The sequence below is a fragment of the Microcaecilia unicolor genome, chromosome 2, assembly GCF_901765095.1.
Source record: "Microcaecilia unicolor chromosome 2, aMicUni1.1, whole genome shotgun sequence".
NCBI classification, from domain to species: Eukaryota; Metazoa; Chordata; class Amphibia; order Gymnophiona; family Siphonopidae; genus Microcaecilia; species Microcaecilia unicolor.
Window position 1 is genome coordinate 597235113 of NC_044032.1, and position 19923 is coordinate 597255035.

A 19923-nucleotide genomic window follows, 5' to 3' on the forward strand; every position below is an offset into this window, starting at 1 on the left:
TTGCTAACTCATATACCAAGTCACATATGAATATGGAAAATATATTTGTCATTACCCACCTAAGAAAACTTTTTCCCAATATTCAGTGCTTCTTAGGCAGGTAATAGAAGCTTCTATCCAACTGGGTCATACCTAGATTTTCAATAGCACATTACTGCTTTAGTGTCAGGATGGTCTGAGACAGAGTCTGGATGAAGCTGGTAGTTACCCAGTTCCTCCCTAATTCTATAAACTCACATGTAAAATTTTACACTTTCCCCTGGATTCAATATATGGCACCCAAAGTTGTGCACTCAACTTTGGACATGCTTCCAAGATGCTTGCATAAATAAATTGGATAAAGAGCTCTGAACCATCAATAATTTGGTGGTAACATCCAATTATTGATGTTAAATGGCATTCATTAAAATTTGCAAGCACATCTGGATATGTGCTATTCTATATGGCATTTAACTCCCATGCTGTGTATCTCAAAAGAGAGGATGGCCATGGGCATGTTAGGGGAGTTCCAAATGGTTTATCATTTATTAATTTGATATACCGCCTCTTTTGTGCACAAGTCAAGGCCGTTTATTTAAAATTCTAAAATTTAACATAAAAACAAGCTTTTGAAAAAGAACACCATTTTTGAAAGGACAGAACAACACACATCAGATATCATCCAGAGATTATTCAGTCAAAGACAGCAAACATATCAGGTAATATTAGAAGGTTATTAACTCAAAGACCGTCACTCACCTCCCCCACCATAGGTGCTCCAGCTAAAGGATCATTGGTTATCAAAAACCTTGTGAAACAAATAAGTTTTCAGGGCCATCCTGAACGATGTATATGACTTCTCTAATCTAAGATATTTTGGCACAGAATTCCATAGCGAAGGTGCCAAGAAGTAGAAAGTGCTGCAGTAAGTTAACTCCCATTTTGCTTTGTATGGATGAGGCAGGTTATCTGAGAGGAGTGTATGGGATAATCAATGACGAAAAGTAGCCAGGCTTGTTACTATAGAATGTTTTGTGAGTGAGTCAGGATTTTAAACTTAATTTTAAAGTAAATAGAAAGCCAATGTAATTGCTTCACAAAGGTGTCACGTGGTCGTTCCGCTTTGCCCGGCACAGAACCCTAGCAGCGGTATTGAATTATTCAAGAAAGCAGACAAAATCAGCCCCATGCATGTTCAAACAAAAATGTCTTAAGTAACTTACTGAACTGACCCCTACTGCTACACAGTCTCAAATAACCTGGTAATTTGTTCCAGATTTGTGGACCCGCTATTGAGAATGCAGTGTTCCATGTATTAGCATATGCCACAGTTTAAGTTTAGCATTCACCGAAAACTTCAAATTTTCAGACCACAAAGATCTAACAGGAGGAACACAATCAGAGTACACTGCTCGGTGTAACAACCTTATCACCTTTTAATGTACTCGAGAATGTACTGGCAACCAGTGCAAAGAGCGTAAGATTGAAGATACATGCTCAAAAGAGCACACCCCACAATCCTAACAGTCAGAGAGCAAGTCTATAATACAGCGCCTAGATAAATAGGAATGCTTATAATTTATATGTGAATGCTTATGTCAGCCTTAAAGCTGGTGTTAGTGCCCATACCTAAATGCCAGAGATATGCATGTAACTTATACTATTCTATAAGCTATGCACGTTAAGTGTGAGTTTTACATGCATATCTTTATAGAATAGGCCTAGCAAGATGCATGTGAAAATCCAGATTGTTGCCAATAAGGACCAGTAATTGATTGTTAGCACCCAAATATCTTGTTAATTAAATTATATGCGCAAATTGGGCACATGCAACTTTTGAGCACCATATAGAATTCCTCTGCTAATGTGTGGTATATGCAAAAACACATTTTACTAAAATGGTCCCTGAATGATTTACATTTTATACCTGAATTGTTATTATTGGTCTGCTAGATACTGACTACATTGCACCTAACTGGCCCTTAGGTTTTGCAATATATTTGAACTGCTACTTGTTTTATTACACCAAATGCATTACTCTGTGAAATGCTTATTTTGTTCAGAAACCATTAAATAACCACAAAATCATTTGCATAAGTCTACATGAAGAATATTAATAATCACATCTTCACCTCCTACTTACCCACAGGGTCTATATGTGAAGACAATGTAACTTTCTTCATCCATTCGTTCAATAAATGTAACACATGTATGCTTTTCCCAGTGCCGCATGGCCTGTTTGAACATTGCCCGCTGGCTACCTAGAAAAAATGGATGATGTGAAAAAATAAAAAATCATTTTAAGACTTTTTTTTTTTACTTGCACAGAGTGGACCTCTTTTACTAAGGCGTGCTAGTGTTTTTAGCGTGCACTAAATGTTAAGAGACACCCATTCATTCTTATGGACGTCTCTAAGGTTTAGCGTGCCCTAAACGTTAGCGTTCGCTAAAAACACTAGTGTGCCTTAGTAAAAGAGGCCCAGTCTGAGTCACTTTCAAAGTCACATCAGCTGGTGGAACAATGTTTTAACAATGGCAATCACCTACTGCCTATGAGGGTAAAATTTCAAACATAGCTCCACTATCCCCCAAATTCTATATGTATTGCCTTGATTTCAGCATGGAAATCAAAGTGTATTCTATAACAACATGCATAACTTGGTTAACAAGCTAATCAGCGATGTTAATTAAATGTTAAGCAATTAGTAGCAGTAATTGGCATTGAGATTTATGCTAACAACTCCTTAAGTGCATTCTGTAACATGGTGCACCTAAATTCTAAGTCATATAGTTGCAAAAAGGGGGATTGTCATAGGCGGGATCTGGGCATTTTTACAAATTATGTGCATTATTGTAAAATACACCCACTCTGCGCCTAACTTAGGTGTTGGGATATACAGCTAATAAAGGGGCCCTTTTACTAAGCCATGTAAGAATCTATGCACGCCCAACGCACGCCAAAATGGAGTTACCACCTGACTACCACGTGGCTCTGGCAGTAATTTAATTTTTGGCGTGCGGCCAATACTTGCGGCAGAAAAATAATTTTTATTTTTGGACATTCGCCTGGTTACCATGTGAGACTTACCGCTAGGTTAATGGATGGCAGTAAGATCGCAGACCCAAAATGGATGCGTGGCAATTTTGATTTTGCCGCACGTCTATTTTTGGAAAAAAAGTTTTTAAAAGGTCTTTTTGCAAGCATGCTAAAAAAAATCGATCAGCGCGCAAACAAAACCCGCGTCTACACTACTGCAAGCCATTTTTCAGCACACCTTAGTAAAAAGACCTCAAAACATGGCCTAAATGGACATGATCAAATTTGGTTAAGTGGAGAGGTGCTCAGTGTATTCTATATTCCATGTGAAAATGTAAGCCAATTCTATAAAATTTAGGCGTACTTTAGAGAATACGCTTAGATATTTTTTCCACGTACCATATATAGAATCTAGTCCTATATGCACAATATTACCTGAAGAGAAGGGAAGCATTTCTGGGAGACAACGGGATGTGGTTTAGAAATATGCACCTGAAAAGTATACACCTATGGTTTACAAGAAAATCCACCCATAAAAATTAGTAGTGTGCTAGCAATTTTCTTTAGGCAGCCTTTAGAACTAAAATATGTGTGTGCTTCATTTGAAACTAGTGCAAAGTCCACAACCTTAGCAGAGATGCAGGTAGTCATAAAATTACCCTTTTAAGAGTAAATTCTATACGTGGTGCATATAAATCGGTGTCAAAATGTTTACACACTCAGTGCGATTATATAAAGGATACACATCCTTTATAGAATAATGCTTAGGGCATAACCCCTGCCTAACTTTAGGCGCTGGCAGTTATACCTGCTAAAAGCTGGTGTAAATGCGAGAGACTAACTTAGGCACAGTTCAGCCAAATTCTGTATTTACCCATGTAAAATTGTGGAAGGTCCCTGAAATGCCCAAGGTCACACACCCAAAAATTTGCACACGTTAGGATTTATGCGAGAATCATTATAGAATACAATCTTTGCATAAATCCTAATTAAGGCCAATTAACACCAATAATTGGTTGTTAGCAGTCAGTTATTGGCACTGATTGGCTTGTTAAACAATTTATGCGCACAAATTGGCTACATGCACTAATTCGCGCACACAACTTTAGTTGCAGTTTATAGAATCCAGGGGTTACTGTTGAATCTAAATCTGTATCAGCCCCTAGAGGATGGGATTTTTACTTCATGTTACTATAAGATTGTCCCTGGCTAGAAGTCACTCCTAAGAGTTCATCATGTTAAGTAATTCTACTTCCTTTTGGAACTTGTGCCTGAAGCAGGGTGTCAGTGTTGGCCTGGATCACATGGCAACATTTATTCATTACCCTTAAGTTTCTCTTGTGCAATTGGCCTTGTAAAACAGTCTTCAATTTACACAAGTTAGCCTACTGGCTATACAGTTAATACAGGATTAGAGACAGGCATTCAAATTATAAAATCTCTCATTGAATTTGATTGTATAATGCTGAGCCGATAAGCATTTACTCTGGATCCTTGTTAAAAGGTAATTTTGGATATTGTAGAGATTAGATATTATCAGTGACAGTTGTATTCTATTTTATTTCTTTCAAACCATATAGTGTTTGCCCCACCCCTTCCCTTTATTATATATCTATTCATGCAGGGGTCACCTGGGGGCTCATTTTTGAAAGAGAAAATGTCCAAAAGGTGCCATAAAGCAGCATTTGGACATATTTCTTCTCAAAATGTTTAAATTGGTATTTTTGAAACCTATTTTGCAGACATTTATCTCAGCAATTCATCTGCAGTGCATCCAAATCTCAAGGGGTGTGTTGGGGGTGGGATTAGGGTAGGCTTAGGGCATTTCTAACACTTGGACTTCCAGAGTAGGGCAAATCTTCATTGGTAAGTTATTTTCTGGGAAATTGCTTATAAAGTTGGGAAATGTTATCTCAGTGTCTTTATTTTTAAGCTACTCTACTTATTTAGCAAAGGCAATTTAAGGAATTATGGTTTTCTTTGTTGATTGCTTAGCATTCAAAGTCTCTATTATAGTTCCATAGGCTAGCAGTTAAGGGACTATTCTGGAGTTTTACCATAGCATCAGTGTAGAGCAGAGCTGATAGTCACAGAAAACCCCAGTTTAGGAGTTCTAAATTTAGTTTTGCAGCACAGCTTAGTTTCCATAATATAAAGCCCTTTCCCCTATAGTTTTAAAATTTGAACTTTCTGCCACAGCCTACAACATTAACAGCCTCTAGAAAGCACAAAGTAGGGCCTAGCTTAATCTTCATTCCCACCCACCCTCCCCAACTCCCCACCCACCCCTAGCATGACTCTTCATTGATAGTTATTCTAAATTAGGAAAACAAGAGAGGAGTCCTCTTGCAAAGTTTTAATTACATTCCATTACTTTCTAAGAAGAAAACACTACATGAATTTCACAATATATCATATAAGCCTAAGGCTCTTTTATACTAGACTAGTATCCTTAGTACCCTAGCAAGCTTTAAATTATTGAAAAACTCAATATTAAGATGCAGACAGCAGTCCAGCAGTAAGAGGGGTGCTATCCAGTCTTTTGCATACAGTGTCACATACAGTGGGGGAAATAAGTATTTGATCCCTTGCTGATTTTGTAAGTTTGCCCACTGACAAAGACATGAGCAGCCCATAATTGAAGGGTAGGTTATTGGTAACAGTGAGAGATAGCACATCACAAATTAAATCCGGAAAATCACATTGTGGAAAGTATATGAATTTATTTGCATTCTGCAGAGGGAAATAAGTATTTAATCCCTCTGGCAAACAAGACCTAATACTTGGTGGCAAAACCCTTGTTGGCAAGCACAGCGGTCAGACGTCTTCTGTAGTTGATGATGAGGTTTGCACACATGTCAGGAGGAATTTTGGTCCACTCCTCTTTGCAGATCATCTCTAAATCATTAAGAGTTCTGGGCTGTCGCTTGGCAACTCGCAGCTTCAGCTCCCTCCATAAGTTTTCAATGGGATTAAGGTCTGGTGACTGGCTAGGCCACTCCATGACCCTAATGTGCTTCTTCCTGAGCCACTCCTTTGTTGCCTTGGCTGTATGTTTTGGGTCATTGTCGTGCTGGAAGACCCAGCCACGACCCATTTTTAAGGCCCTGGCGGAGGGAAGGAGGTTGTCACTCAGAATTGTACGGTACATGGCCCCATCCATTCTCCCATTGATGCGGTGAAGTAGTCCTGTGCCCTTAGCAGCGAAACACCCCCAAAACATAACATTTCCACCTCCATGCTTGACAGTGGGGACGGTGTTCTTTGGGTCATAGGCAGCATTTCTCTTCCTCCAAACACGGCGAGTTGAGTTCATGCCAAAGAGCTCAATTTTTGTCTCATCTGACCACAGCACCTTCTCCCAATCACTCTCGGCATCATCCAGGTGTTCACTGACAAACTTCAGACGGGCCGTCACATGTGCCTTCCGGAGCAGGGGGACCTTGCGGGCACTGCAGGATTGCAATCCGTTATGTCGTAATTTGTTACCAATGGTTTTCGTGGTGACAGTGGTCCCAGCTGCCTTGAGATCATTGACAAGTTCCCCCCTTGTAGTTGTAGGCTGATTTCTAACCTTCCTCATGATCAAGGATACCCCACGAGGTGAGATTTTGCGTGGAGCCCCAGATCTTTGTCGATTGACAGTCATTTTGTACTTCTTCCATTTTCTTACTATGGCACCAACAGTTGTCTCCTTCTCGCCCAGCGTCTTACTGATGGTTTTGTAGCCCATTCCAGCCTTGTGCAGGTGTATGATCTTGTCCCTGACATCCTTAGACAGCTCCTTGCTCTTGGCCATTTTGTAGAGGTTAGAGTCTGACTGATTCACTGAGTCTGTGGACAGGTGTCTTTCATACAGGTGACCATTGCCGACAGCTGTCTGTCATGCAGGTAACGAGTTGATTTGGAGCATCTACCTGGTCTGTAGGGGCCAGATCTCTTACTGGTTGGTGGGGGATCAAATACTTATTTCCCTCTGCAGAATGCAAATAAATTCATATACTTTCCATAATGTGATTTTCCGGATTTAATTTGTGATGTGCTATCTCTCACTGTTACCAATAACCTACCCTTCAATTATGGGCTGCTCATGTCTTTGTCAGTGGGCAAACTTACAAAATCAGCAAGGGATCAAATACTTATTTCCCCCACTGTATATAATTATCTCCCAGTTGGTCAGAGGTCATATGTGTGTGCCTGATGCAAAGAGCTCCTAGTTCTTAGAGAACAGGTCCATTCTCTTGAGGCTAAAATAGCAGACTTGGAGGAGCTGAGGGAGGCAGAAAGGTACATAGAGGAGACCTACAGGGACATTGTAGAGAAGTCCCACTTTGGAGGAGCGAGGAAACTGTGATGGCAAAAGCAAGAAGGATGCTTGGGTGCATAGGAAGAAAAATGGCCACCAGGAAAAAGGGTCAATCTAGCCCAGTATCCTGCTTCCAACAATGGCCAATCTAGGTCACAAGTACCTGACACAAGTACAATTTTGGAGGCTGCACTTAGACCAGGATGGAGTTGGCTCAGAGGACAGCTATTAAATTCTTCAGTGGTCTCTTTCATAAAGCATATGGGGACAGACTTATAGACCTTAATATGTGTACATTGGAAAAAAAGATGAAAGAGGAGATGTGATAGACATTTATTCCCTAATTCTATAACAGTGGCCAAAATTTGTGCGTTGAATAACAATTAGCTTAACAATTAATTAGCTTTTAACAAGCAATTATTGGCACTAATTTGATTTAATTTGGATATATGCACCTAACGTTTACACACAATCTGAAAAAGGGGGTACAGAACTGGGTGGGTCATGGGCTTAATGGGGACATTCTTAATATATGCATTGCTATAGAATTACAGGGATCTGCTCCTAATTAAGATGCGTTCATCTGCACAATGTTTCAAAATGGCCATATCTGAAGTTAGGGGTGATTCTCAGGTGATCTAATGCAACTTAATAGCGATTTTTTGGCACCAATTTTTTGGGGGCCCACATATAGAATCTAGCCCTTAATAACTCTGTAGCATAAATGTGCAGGAGTCAAGTCTCTTTCAACTGAAAGGAAACTGAATTAAGGGGGCATAAGATAAAGTTGCAAGGGATAGAGACTCAGGAGTAATCCAAGGAAATACTTCTTTATAGAAAGGTAAGGAAATACTTATTTACAGAAAGGTTGGTGGATGCATAGAACAACCTGCTGATGGAAGTGAGATGGAAGTGGTAGAGTCAAAAATTGTATCTGAATTCCAAAAAGTGTGGAATAAGCACATCGGATCCCTCAGGAGAGAAAGAGACAGTACACGGTATTGATGGGAAGGCTGGATAGACCATATGGCCTTTATCTGCCATCATTTTCTATGTTTCACAAAAAGATTTTTAGAGCCTTAAAAACAATTAAGGAGCAGAGGAGTAGCCTAATGGTTAGAACAGCGGGCTGGAAACCAGAAGGACTAGGTTCAGATCCCAAAGCAGCTCCTTGTGACCTTGGGCAAGTCACTTAACCCTCCATGCTTCAGAAGAAGATAGTGATAAACTACTTCTGCTGCTGGTCTGGAGAAAAAGCAGAAGTGCTAGAGGTGGCAGAAGGAGGAAGGTAAAGAAGGTCTGCCATATACCCTCTGCTGAAGTCTTGCGTACCTATTGGAACGTGCAGACTGCTTGTTGGGAGAACCTCTGCTATAGAAGATAGCATTTACAGCGCTTGTAGGGGAGGAAGTCATTTTGCAACGGTGACATCTAAGGGACAATTCTATAAAGGGTGCTAAAAATTAGGTGCCCAAAATCCGTGTGCTGATAGCTTTCCATAACAGCATCTAGGAACACAGATTCCATTATAGAATGGAGCCTAAGTTTGAGTTTGGGTGCCCACATTTAGGCACCTAGCTTTAGGTGTCCAAATTTAGGAGCCCACACTCACGCTATGTAAAAGGCAGGTGTAAGTGTGGATGCCACAATTTTGGCACCTAGGTATGCAACTTACAGTCTTCTATTAGTTTGGCACCTAAGTGTCTGACTTGTGGTGCACTGTATAGAATTAGAAGACTAGTGCCTGGGTTAAGACCTATAACTGTAATATTCACGAAAGAACACTAATACAGGAGGCCCTGGCTGAGTACAGCCACCACAATGACAGGCCTATGTGATTTAGGAGAAGTAAAGCAAGGGAAGAATCTCTGGAGTGAATTCGTAATTCCATAACCCAACAGAAGTTAGTTCTGATAGTGTGACAACCAAAAAAAGCAGAAGGAAAACTGGTAGACCAATTTTTTTTTAAAAACCCCCAAAAAAACCTGAAAAGAAAAACATATATCAGCACACCGGTCTAACATTCATAGAGCAACAGTAAATATTTGCCAGGCAATTAAACATAACAGTTTTACTACTTTAATTTTTATCACTGTTAAAAAACAAACAAACAAACAGGAGATACATCATAGGATAAAACTTGGAAATCATAGGTGGTTTTAACATGCCTATGAGTCAAGACACATTTATTGCTATATTCATTTCACACTATTAAAGGCTAATGTCATTGCAGAAATGAAACAGTAAATCATAAGTTCTCATTTGCATTTAAAATCTAAATTCAATCAATTTAATCTTAAATAATTAAAATATGGCTTGAAAATGGTTTGAACGCCTCATCCAATGGATGCAGAGGCTTAGCATGCACATATTTCCCATATTAGTCTGAAGAAAAGAGCAATTGAAAACACATCTTTCATTTGCTAACCCCCTGGCTTTTAATCATACAAACGGCTGCACATCTTAAACTATTTTGTAGAACAGTAATTATCCATGTGTAAACTCTTAGGGCCAGATTTACCAAGGATTTCTCTCCCAAGCATATCATAATTTTTTTTTTAAATCATTTTTTGACAACATGGGCCAAAATGTTTCCAGTATAATGTTGTTTACATTCATGTAAAATTTATTTAAGAATAATTAATTCCTTTAGTACTTTTTATTGTAGTAGCAGACTTTTCCCTGTATAGCAAGATACATCTAACAGGGCTCGTCAACAAGTGCAAATTACAAATCATTGTGAATTCTTCACTGTGAAAGGAGTCATGGATAAGTTTCAGCTGAGCAGGCTTCTAGTTAGCTAGATCCTGGGAAAAATGCCTCAACCTCTGGAATCCATGGGCATGGAATGAAAGTTTAACAAATGCTAGGGATGAATTCTAGCAACATTCATGCACTACAATAAAGCCATCTATGTTTCAATGTGCTACAGATTTCTCTGCTGTAGCATGGGAAACTGAAGTATGAACTCCTGTGAAGAAGGAAATGTGACAGACATTTGTAGTACACTGGTCCCCCTGACATGCCAGGACAGCAATCGGGCACCTAGGGGGCACTGCAGTGGACTTCATAAAATGCTCCCAGGTACACAACTCTCTTACCTTGTGTGTTGAGCCCCCCAAAACCCACTACCCCCAACTGTACACCACTAACATAACCCTTACAGGTGAAGGGGGCACTATGTTTCCTCCACAAATGTAACAGGTAGGTGGGGTATGGGCCTGGGTCCACCTGTCTGAAGTGCACTGTACCTACTACTAAACTACTCCAGGGACCTGAGTATGACATCTGAGGCTGGCAAGTAATATTTTTAATCATGTTTTTGAGGGTGGGAGGGGGTTAGTGACCACTGGGGGAGTAACAGGAGGTCATCCCTGATTCCCTTCAGTGATCATCTGGTCACTTTGGGCACCTTTTTGTGCCTTATTCGTAATAAAAACAGGTCCGGGTGAAAACGTCCAAGTTTTAGTGCTGGACGACTTTGCTTTGTTCCATTATGGCTCAAAGACGTCCAAGTCTTAGGAACACCCAAGTCCCGCCTCGAACATGCCTCCGATATGCCCTCTTGAGATTTGGACGTCCTTGCAACAGACTTCTGACAAAGATGTCCAAAATTGGGTTTCGATTATACTGATTTGGACGTCTCTGTGAGAAGGACGTCCAAGTGCTGATTAATGTCACTTTTTGGACGTCCATCTCTTTCAAAAATGAGCCTGATAGTTATTTACACATCTCCATCATATTTCCCCTCTTTTGCCTTTCTTCCAAACGATACATATTGAGATCATGAAGTACATAAGTACATAAGTACATAAGTAGTGCCATACTGGGAAAGACCAAAGGTCCATCTAGCCCAGCATCCTGTCACCAACAGTGGCCAATCCAGGTCAAGGGCACCTGGCACGCTCCCCAAACGTAAAAACATTCCAGACAAGTTATACCTAAAAATGCGGAATTTTTCCAAGTCCATTTAATAGCGGTCTATGGACTTGTCCTTTAGGAATCTATCTAACCCCTTTTTAAACTCCGTCAAGCTAACCGCCCGTACCACGTTCTCCGGCAACGAATTCCAGAGTCTAATTACACGTTGGGTGAAGAAAAATTTTCTCCGATTCGTTTTAAATTTACCACACTGTAGCTTCAACTCATGCCCTCTAGTCCTAGTATTTTTGGATAGCGTGAACAGTCGCTTCACATCCACCCGATCCATTCCACTCATTATTTTATACACTTCTATCATATCTCCCCTCAGCCGTCTCTTCTCCAAGCTGAAAAGCCCTAGCCTTCTCAGCCTCTCTTCGTAGGAAAGTCGTCCCATCCCCACTATCATTTTCGTCGCCCTTCGCTGTACCTTTTCCAATTCTACTATATCTTTTTTGAGATACGGAGACCAGTACTGAACACAATACTCCAGGTGCGGTCGCACCATGGAGCGATACAACGGCATTATAACATCCGCACACCTGGACTCCATACCCTTCCTAATAACACCCAACATTCTATTCGCTTTCCTAGCCGCAGCAGCACACTGAGCAGAAGGTTTCAGCATATCATCGACGACGACACCCAGATCCCTTTCTTGATCCGTAACTCCTAACGCAGAACCTTGCAAGACGTAGCTATAATTCGGGTTCCTCTTACCCACATGCATCACTTTGCACTTGTCAACATTGAACTTCATCTGCCACTTGCACGCCCATTCTCCCAGTCTCACAAGGTCCTCCTGTAATCGTTCACATTCCTCCTGCGACTTGACGACCCTGAATAATTTTGTGTCATCGGCGAATTTAATTACCTCACTAGTTATTCCCATCTCTAGGTCATTTATAAATACATTAAAAAGCAACGGACCCAGCACAGACCCCTGCGGGACCCCACTAACTACCCTCCTCCACTGAGAATACTGGCCACGCAATCCTACTCTCTGCTTTCTATCTTTCAACCAGTTCTTAATCCATAATAATACCCTACCTCCGATTCCATGACTCTGCAATTTCTTCAGGAGTCTTTCGTGCGGCACTTTGTCAAACGCCTTCTGAAAATCCAGATATACAATATCAACCGGCTCCCCATTGTCCACATGTTTGCTTACCCCCTCAAAAAAATGCATTAGATTGGTGAGGCAAGACTTCCCTTCACTAAATCCGTGCTGACTTTGTCTCATCAGTCCATGTTTTTGTATATGCTCTGCAATTTTATTCTTAATAATAGCCTCCACCATCTTGCCCGGCACCGACGTCAGACTCACCGGTCTATAATTTCCCGGATCTCCTCTGGAACCCTTCTTAAAAATCGGAGTAACATTGGCTACCCTCCAGTCTTCCGGTACTACACTCGATTTTAGGGACAGATTGCATATTTCTAACAGTAGCTCCGCAAGTTCATTTTTTAGTTCTATTAATACTCTGGGATGAATACCATCAGGTCCCGGTGATTTACTACTCTTCAGCTTGCTGAACTGACCCATTACATCCTCCAAGGTTACAGAGAATTTGTTTAGTTTCTCCGACTCCCCCGCTTCAAATATTCTTTCCGGCACCGGTGTCCCCCCCAAATCCTCCTCGGTGAAGACCGAAGCAAAGAATTCATTTAATTTCTCCGCTACGGCTTTGTCCTCCTTGATCGCCCCTTTAACACCATTTTCGTCCAGCGGCCCAACCGACTCTTTGGCCGGTTTCCTGCTTTTAATGTATCTAAAAAAATTTTTACTATGTATTTTTGCTTCCAACGCTAATTTCTTCTCAAAGTCCTTTTTTGCCCTCCTTATCTCCGCTTTGCATTTGGCTTGGCATTCCTTATGATCTATCCTGTTACTTTCAGTTGGTTCTCTTCTCCACTTTCTGAAGGATTGTTTTTTGGCTCTAATGATTTCCTTTGTCTTACTGTTTAGCCACGCCGGCTGACGTTTAGTCTTTTTTCCCTTTTTTCTAATACGTGGAATATATTTGTCCTGAACCTCCAGGATGGTGTTTTTAAACAGCATCCACGCCTGATGCAAGTTTTTTACTCTGCGAGCTGCTCCTTTCAGTCTTTTTTTCACCATTTTTCTCATTTTGTCGTAATCACCTTTTCTATAGTTAAACGCTAGCGTACTTGATTTCCTAGTTTCACTTCCTTCAATGCCAATATCAAAACCGATCATATTATGATCACTGTTATCAAGCGGCCCTCGTATCGTTACCCCCTGCACTAGATCATGAGCACCACTAAGGACTAAGTCTAGTATTTTTCCTTCTCTTGTCGGCTCCTGAACTAGCTGTTCCATGAAGCTGTCCTTGATTTCATCAAGAAATCTTATGTCTCTTGCGTGTACAGATGTTACATTAACCCAGTCTATATGCGGGTAATTGAAATCCCCCATTATTATTGTGTTGCCCAGTTTGTTTGCGTCCCTGATTTCCTTTAACATTTCCGCATCCGTCTGTTCGTCCTGGCCAGGCGGACGGTAGTACACTCCTATCACTATCCTTTTCCCCTTTGCACATGGAATTTCAATCCACAGTGATTCCAAGGAGTGTTTTGTTTCCTGCAGAATTTTCAATCTATTTGATTCAAGGCTCTCGTTAATATACAATGCTACCCCTCCACCAATCCGATTCACCCTATCACTACGATATAATTTGTACCCCGGTATGACAGTGTCCCACTGGTTATCCTCCTTCCACCAGGTCTCAGAGATGCCTATTATATCTAATTTTTCATTTAGTGCAATATATTCCAACTCCCCCATCTTATTTCTTAGGCTCCTGGCATTCGCATACCTATACGCTTTATGAAGACCAATGGTCATTTTAGTAGCCTCTATCTGGATCGACTCCATCCTGTTTATATATTTTGAAGGTGCAAATTGTATACAATATTCTATACTAGTAAAACATACCCGTTTCTTGTGGCAATGAAACGGGCGCTAGCACGGTTTCTGTCCGGTCCTCACCCCCTCCCTACTCACCCTGTCGGCTTTCGTCCACCATTGTTGCGAACCTCGGCACACCACCGTCAATCTGCTGACATTGCTCTGCCCTCGACGTCATCACGTTTGACGCGAGGGCGGGGCCCCAACACAGTGTTTTCGGTGGCTTCACCACCACGAAGGCTTCGAACCGGAAGGAAGTGCCCGGAGGACCTGACTGTGACGTCAGTGTCCTCAGAACGTTGAGGGTGAGTTTTATTATATAGGATGAGGACTCACCAAAGTCTTATACTGAAGTATCATCATCCCATTTTACCTATTGGCTATTCTTGTTCCTATGCATCCTTCTAGCTTTTGCTATCAACTTTTAAATCTCTTTGGCCACCATAAGATCATCACATACGAACACTCCCAAGTCCCACCTCTTTTTCATGCAGAAAAGTTCTTCACCTCCTAAACTGTTCTGTTCCCTCAGGTTTTTGCAACCCAGGGCATGACCCTGCATTTTTAACATTAGATTTTAGTTGCCAAATGTAATTATTTAATTTGGTCACTGTTTTTCTCCCCACCACCTACCCTGAGAGGGTATTCGAGGCATCAACCACCCTCTCCTTGAAAAAGTATTTCCTGATGTTACTCCTATGTTTACCTCCCTGCAACTTCAATTCATTCCTCTAGTCCTACCACTTCCTCGTCTCTGAAATATCCTTATTTGGCAGTACTAGTGACATTGGGACTCTGAGGGAATGAAGTTGAAGGGAAGGCTACAGACGGGCAGGGCTTTCAAAGAGGTGGCCGCTTTGACAGAGGTAAACAGGGGAACGAGGAGAATCGATGGGTGGCTGGAGGGGGGGCAGGGGAGTGAGGAGAATCTCTGGGTGGCTGGAGGGGGAGCAGGGGAGATGGGAGAATCGCTGGGTGGCTGGAGGGGGGCAGGGGAGATAGGACAATCGCTGGGTGGCTGGAGGGGGGCAGGGGAGAGAAGAGACTCGCTGGGTGGCTGGAGGGGGGCAGGGGAGAGAAGAGAATCACTGGGTGGCTGGAGAGGGGCAGGGGAAAGGAGAATTGCTGGGTGGCTGGAGGGGGCAGGGGAGAGAAGAGCATCGGTAGGTGGCTTGAGGGGGAGCAAGGGAAAAGGGAGAATCGCTGGGTAACTGGAGGGGGGCACGGGAGAGAGGAGAATCACTGGGTGAATGGAGGGGGAGCAGGGGACAGAGGAGACTCGCTGGGTGGCTGGAGGGGGGCAGGGGAGAGAGGAGAATCGCTGGGTGGCTGGAGGGGGGGCAGGGGAGAGAGGAGAATCGCTGGGTGGCTGGAGGGGGGGCAGGGGACAGACGAGATACACTCGCAGCCAGCGGTCTCACTCTCTCCCTGTCACACACTCGCACATCCACTCTCTCTCTCTCACACACACAGTTACTCTCACACAAACTCTCTCAAACATACACACTCCGAGAAAAACCTTGCTAGCGCCCATTTCATTTGTGTCAGAAACAGGCCTGTTTTACTAGTTTGCTAATAAATTTGTGGAGAAAAAGACCTCAATACGAATCAGAGACACCCCAATTTGAAAGATGTTCTTCCATTTACAAATAGGGCTCTTTTTAATCCTAAATCTAAAAAACTCCACTTTTATGTAGAAAAATCCTCTCCAAGATGCAGAAATAAGAAGAGACTGCCACTAAATTAATTAAAGTTTAAAGTTATGCACTTATCTTTGATGCAGTAAACTTGTCAATCCTTCAATGAAATACAAATACACTCAAAGTCCCGATCACTTCATTTTAAATCCCAACAGGGGTGTCCTGTTTCACCATCATTTGGCTGCTTCAGGGGAAAATAATTTCCATAGGACCCATCCAAGACCACAGTTTCAATTCACCACGGTCAGCTCTTCTGATTTTTCACAAAATGGTGGCTGCTTCATAAGAGACGCCGAGAGCTTTAAATCCCCGCGCCAGGATTAAGTCAGAACATCTCAGGTGCCAAATTATAGGAACGCCTTCCATTCAATAGAGATATTTAATCATTTAGGGATAACTGTGTGTAAAGTAAAAATCCATCTTTGCTCCCTTTGGTGAAGCAAACGCCTTATGTCTCCTCTTCGCTTCGTGACTTTTAATTCAGGAGAAATGGACATTTATACAGTGGGTGCAAGCAGTACAAATATCCATTTAAGAAAAATAAATGTACATGATACATTAACAGATTCAAAGTCAGCACATATCTGGTTATGTTAAAAACAATGGCAACATAACTTGTTATGTGACGGAACATACGTGGTTATCTATCCAACTTATAAACGAAATTTTTCGCAGGCGATCTTCCGACACAAATTGGGAGATGGCTGGCCATCTCCTAAAACCAGCCAAATCGGTATAATCGAAAGCCGATTTTTGGACACACTCGCCGGCATTTGGTCGCGGAGGCGGCTAAACCTCAAGGGGGCGTGTCGGCAGGGTAGTGAAGGCAGGACGTGGGTGTGCTTACGAGATGGCCGGCTTCAGTTGATAATGGGAAAAAGAAAACCGGCGATGACGAGCATTTGGCCGGTTTTACTTGGTCTATTTATTTTCACGACCAAGTCTCAAAAAGATGCCCAAACTGACCAGATGACCACCGGAAGGAATCGGGGATGACCTCCCCATGCTCCTCCAGTGATCACCAACCCCCTTCCACCCAACAAAAAAAAAACTTTAAAACATTTCCTTCCCTAGGAGGGGAAGCCAGTCGGCCAGCTCGTAAAAAAAAAAAAGGATCTTGCTGATCAGTTATGTTATGACTTACTTGTTCTTGAGTGTTGTATTTTGTGATACTGTTTTGATAAACGTTCAAGAAAGACTTCATACAAATTAAAAAAGTCTCTGCCGTTCATTTTCCCTTGATGGCTGTCCCTGATATGCACTTCCCTTAATAGCCGTCTTTCTCTCCGAAAGTGCAATTCTCTTAATGGCCGGCTTTCTCCCCGAACAGGGAAATCAAAACAGTTTTTGCTTACCGTTTTTTTAGTAGTAACAGGGGGATTTGAACTGGCCACCTCTGCATTACAAAAGCCATGATGTAACCACTTGGCCACAGCTCCACTTACTTGGCTAACCCTCCCTTTTCATTATACCCCTTCAGGTCTCTCAGTCAATCACAGTGCGTTTAGCTGTCTGTGAGTGGCTGAGAGAGACCTGGAGGGGTATAATCAAAAGGGAGGAGCATACAAGGAAGTGGAGCTGTGGCCAAGTGGTTACATCACTGGGCTTGTAATCCAGAGGTGGCCTGTTCAAATCCCCCTGTTAATAACGAAAAAAATGGTGAGGTGAGCAAAAACTGTTTTGATTTCCCTGTTCAGGGACAAAGACGGCCATTAAGAGAAGTGCACTTTCGGAGAGAAAAATGGCCATTAAGGGAAGTGCATGTCAGGGACTGCTATCAAGGGAAAATGAATGGCAGGGACTTTTTTAATTTGTATGAAGTCTTTCTTGAACATTTATCAAAACAGTATCACAAAATACAGCACTCCAGAACAAGTAAGTCATAACATAACTGATCAGCAAGATCTAAACATCCAGAAGTACCAGTGCACTACGAATGCTGGCCCCTCCCATGGCCAAATGCCCTGGATTTGGCCGGGTTTGAGATGGCCGGTTCCAATTTCCATTATCGCTGAAAAACAAAGTCGGCCATCTCAAACCCGGCGATCTATGGCATTTGGCCGGCCCCAACCATATTATCGAAACAAAAGTTGGCCGGCCATCTTTTTCGATAATACGGTTCCGGCCAGCTGTTGCGGCGCTGCCAAAATAGATCGCCGGCGATTGATTTCGCCGGCGCCGTTCGATTATGCACTTCCACGCGACCTAAAGGGTCCTTTTACTAAGGTGCACTGAAAATGGCTTGTGGTAGTGTAGGAATGTGTTTTGGGTGTGCACTGATCCATTTTTCAGCGCGCCTGTAAAAAGGCCTTTTTAAAATTTTTGCTGAAAATGGATGTGCGGCAAAATCAAAATTGCCACCAGCTATTGACCTAGCGGTAAAGACTCGCGCAGTAACCAGGCGGTAATGACCTATGCTCATCAACTGCCTCTAGGAGTGCATCCGATACGCACATCCGAAAATAAAAATTATTTTTCAGACGCGGGTATCGGATGCGCGGTAAAAATAAAATTACCACAAAAACCATGCGGTAACTCCATTATGGTGCGTGTTGGGCATACATAGACACTTACGCGGCTTAGTAAAAGGGCCCCTTAGAAAAGTAACCATAACCAAGTATTATCCTGATGTTACCTCAGTAACCAGTTTCCATTGCCAGTTTGACATTTGGGGAAAGACAAAAACAACTGGGAGATGAAGTGGGACCCCCCCCCCCCCCCCCAAATCCCTGGAGAGCTGCTCAATAGCAGCTGTTTACCAAATTCTAAAAGTGCTTGGGAACAGGTGTAACTCCCAATGTTGATCTTTTAGGACATAGAAATGGGGCCTAACCCCCGGATTCTATGCATTGCGCTGAGATTTCCACATGGAAATTGAAGTGTGTTCAATTTCCATGTGGAATTTGCTTCTTATATGCATTGTTATGGAAGTGTGTTCCATAACAATGCATATAAGAAGCTAATCAGTGCTAATTGCCAATTAAGAAGCAATCAGCACTAATTGCCAATTAGAATTTACATTCAGAACTGTCTAAGCATATTCTATAACATGCTGCACGTAAATTCTAAGTCGCATAGTTGAAAAGGGGGCATGGCCATGGGGTATGGAATGAGCAGGTAGTGAACGTCTGTAAGATCTATGTGCATGGTTTTACACCTGGTCTGCATGTCAGCATTTACACCAGGTTTTACTTGGCATAACTGCCCATGACTAAGTTTTAACATGAGGGCTGGTGCTCAGCGTACTCTATAAACGTGCTTAGGCAAAATTCATTTCGGTGCCGAATTTTTAGGCATGATATATAGAATCTAGTCCTATATGTCTATGAACTTGCCACACCCTTGTCCTGTCCAAAAAAACGCCCAGTCCACTTAACCCTCCATTGCCCCAGGTACAAATAAATACCTGTATTTAATATGTAAACCGCTTTGAATGTAGCTGCAAAACCCACAGAAACGCAATATATCAAGCCCCATTCCCTTTCCTCCTTGTCATTTGCACGCACCTGAGTTTGACACATGCATATCCAGGCTTTATAAAACAGAGACTTAGACTTTTATGCAAGATAAACATTTAAGCCAGCTTGTGCACATCTCTAATGCAAATAGGGCTTGTAAAATGAGGGCCAAAGTACATAGAAAAGCAAATGCATGTACGAACTCTCTCCGTAAAATAGGCAAGGAAAATGTCAAATGCAAGAATATAAAATGAAGAACATAAGATGTTAATCACTTGTTGGGTTCCTCAAAAAACAAGCTGGAACAGAGCAATAAACTGGCAGTGGGTTTTATTTTGCATGTTGCTTTAAGGTATTCCTGCCAAACAACACAATAGCAATGTATCTTACCAGTAAAGTTGCCTCCAATAACATAAGGAATGACGCCTCCAGGCCATATTCTTTCAGTCCGTGAAGTAGCAGCTCTGGGAACTCGTTTTTTCTCGCTCTTCCCTGATGCTTTTACGGATAATCCTTCTGTAGTTATATTAGCATGTTCATAACCTGAAATGATATATTGTGTGAGACAAAATGTTCATAAATGAAAACAA

At 42.0% G+C, this 19923-nt stretch overlaps 1 protein-coding gene across 1 annotated transcript in view; it reads right to left on the reverse strand.

Annotated features, from left to right (window-relative positions):
* Window positions 1-19923, reverse strand: part of TLL1 (tolloid like 1) — a 499423-nt gene that overhangs the window by 248869 nt on the left and 230631 nt on the right. The window contains exons 4-5 of the mRNA XM_030191579.1: window positions 19724-19876; window positions 2123-2240 (exon numbers count right to left, since the gene is read on the reverse strand). Coding sequence (XP_030047439.1) covers window positions 2123-2240; window positions 19724-19876 — 271 coding nt within the window. The remainder of the gene's footprint in view (window positions 1-2122; window positions 2241-19723; window positions 19877-19923) is intronic.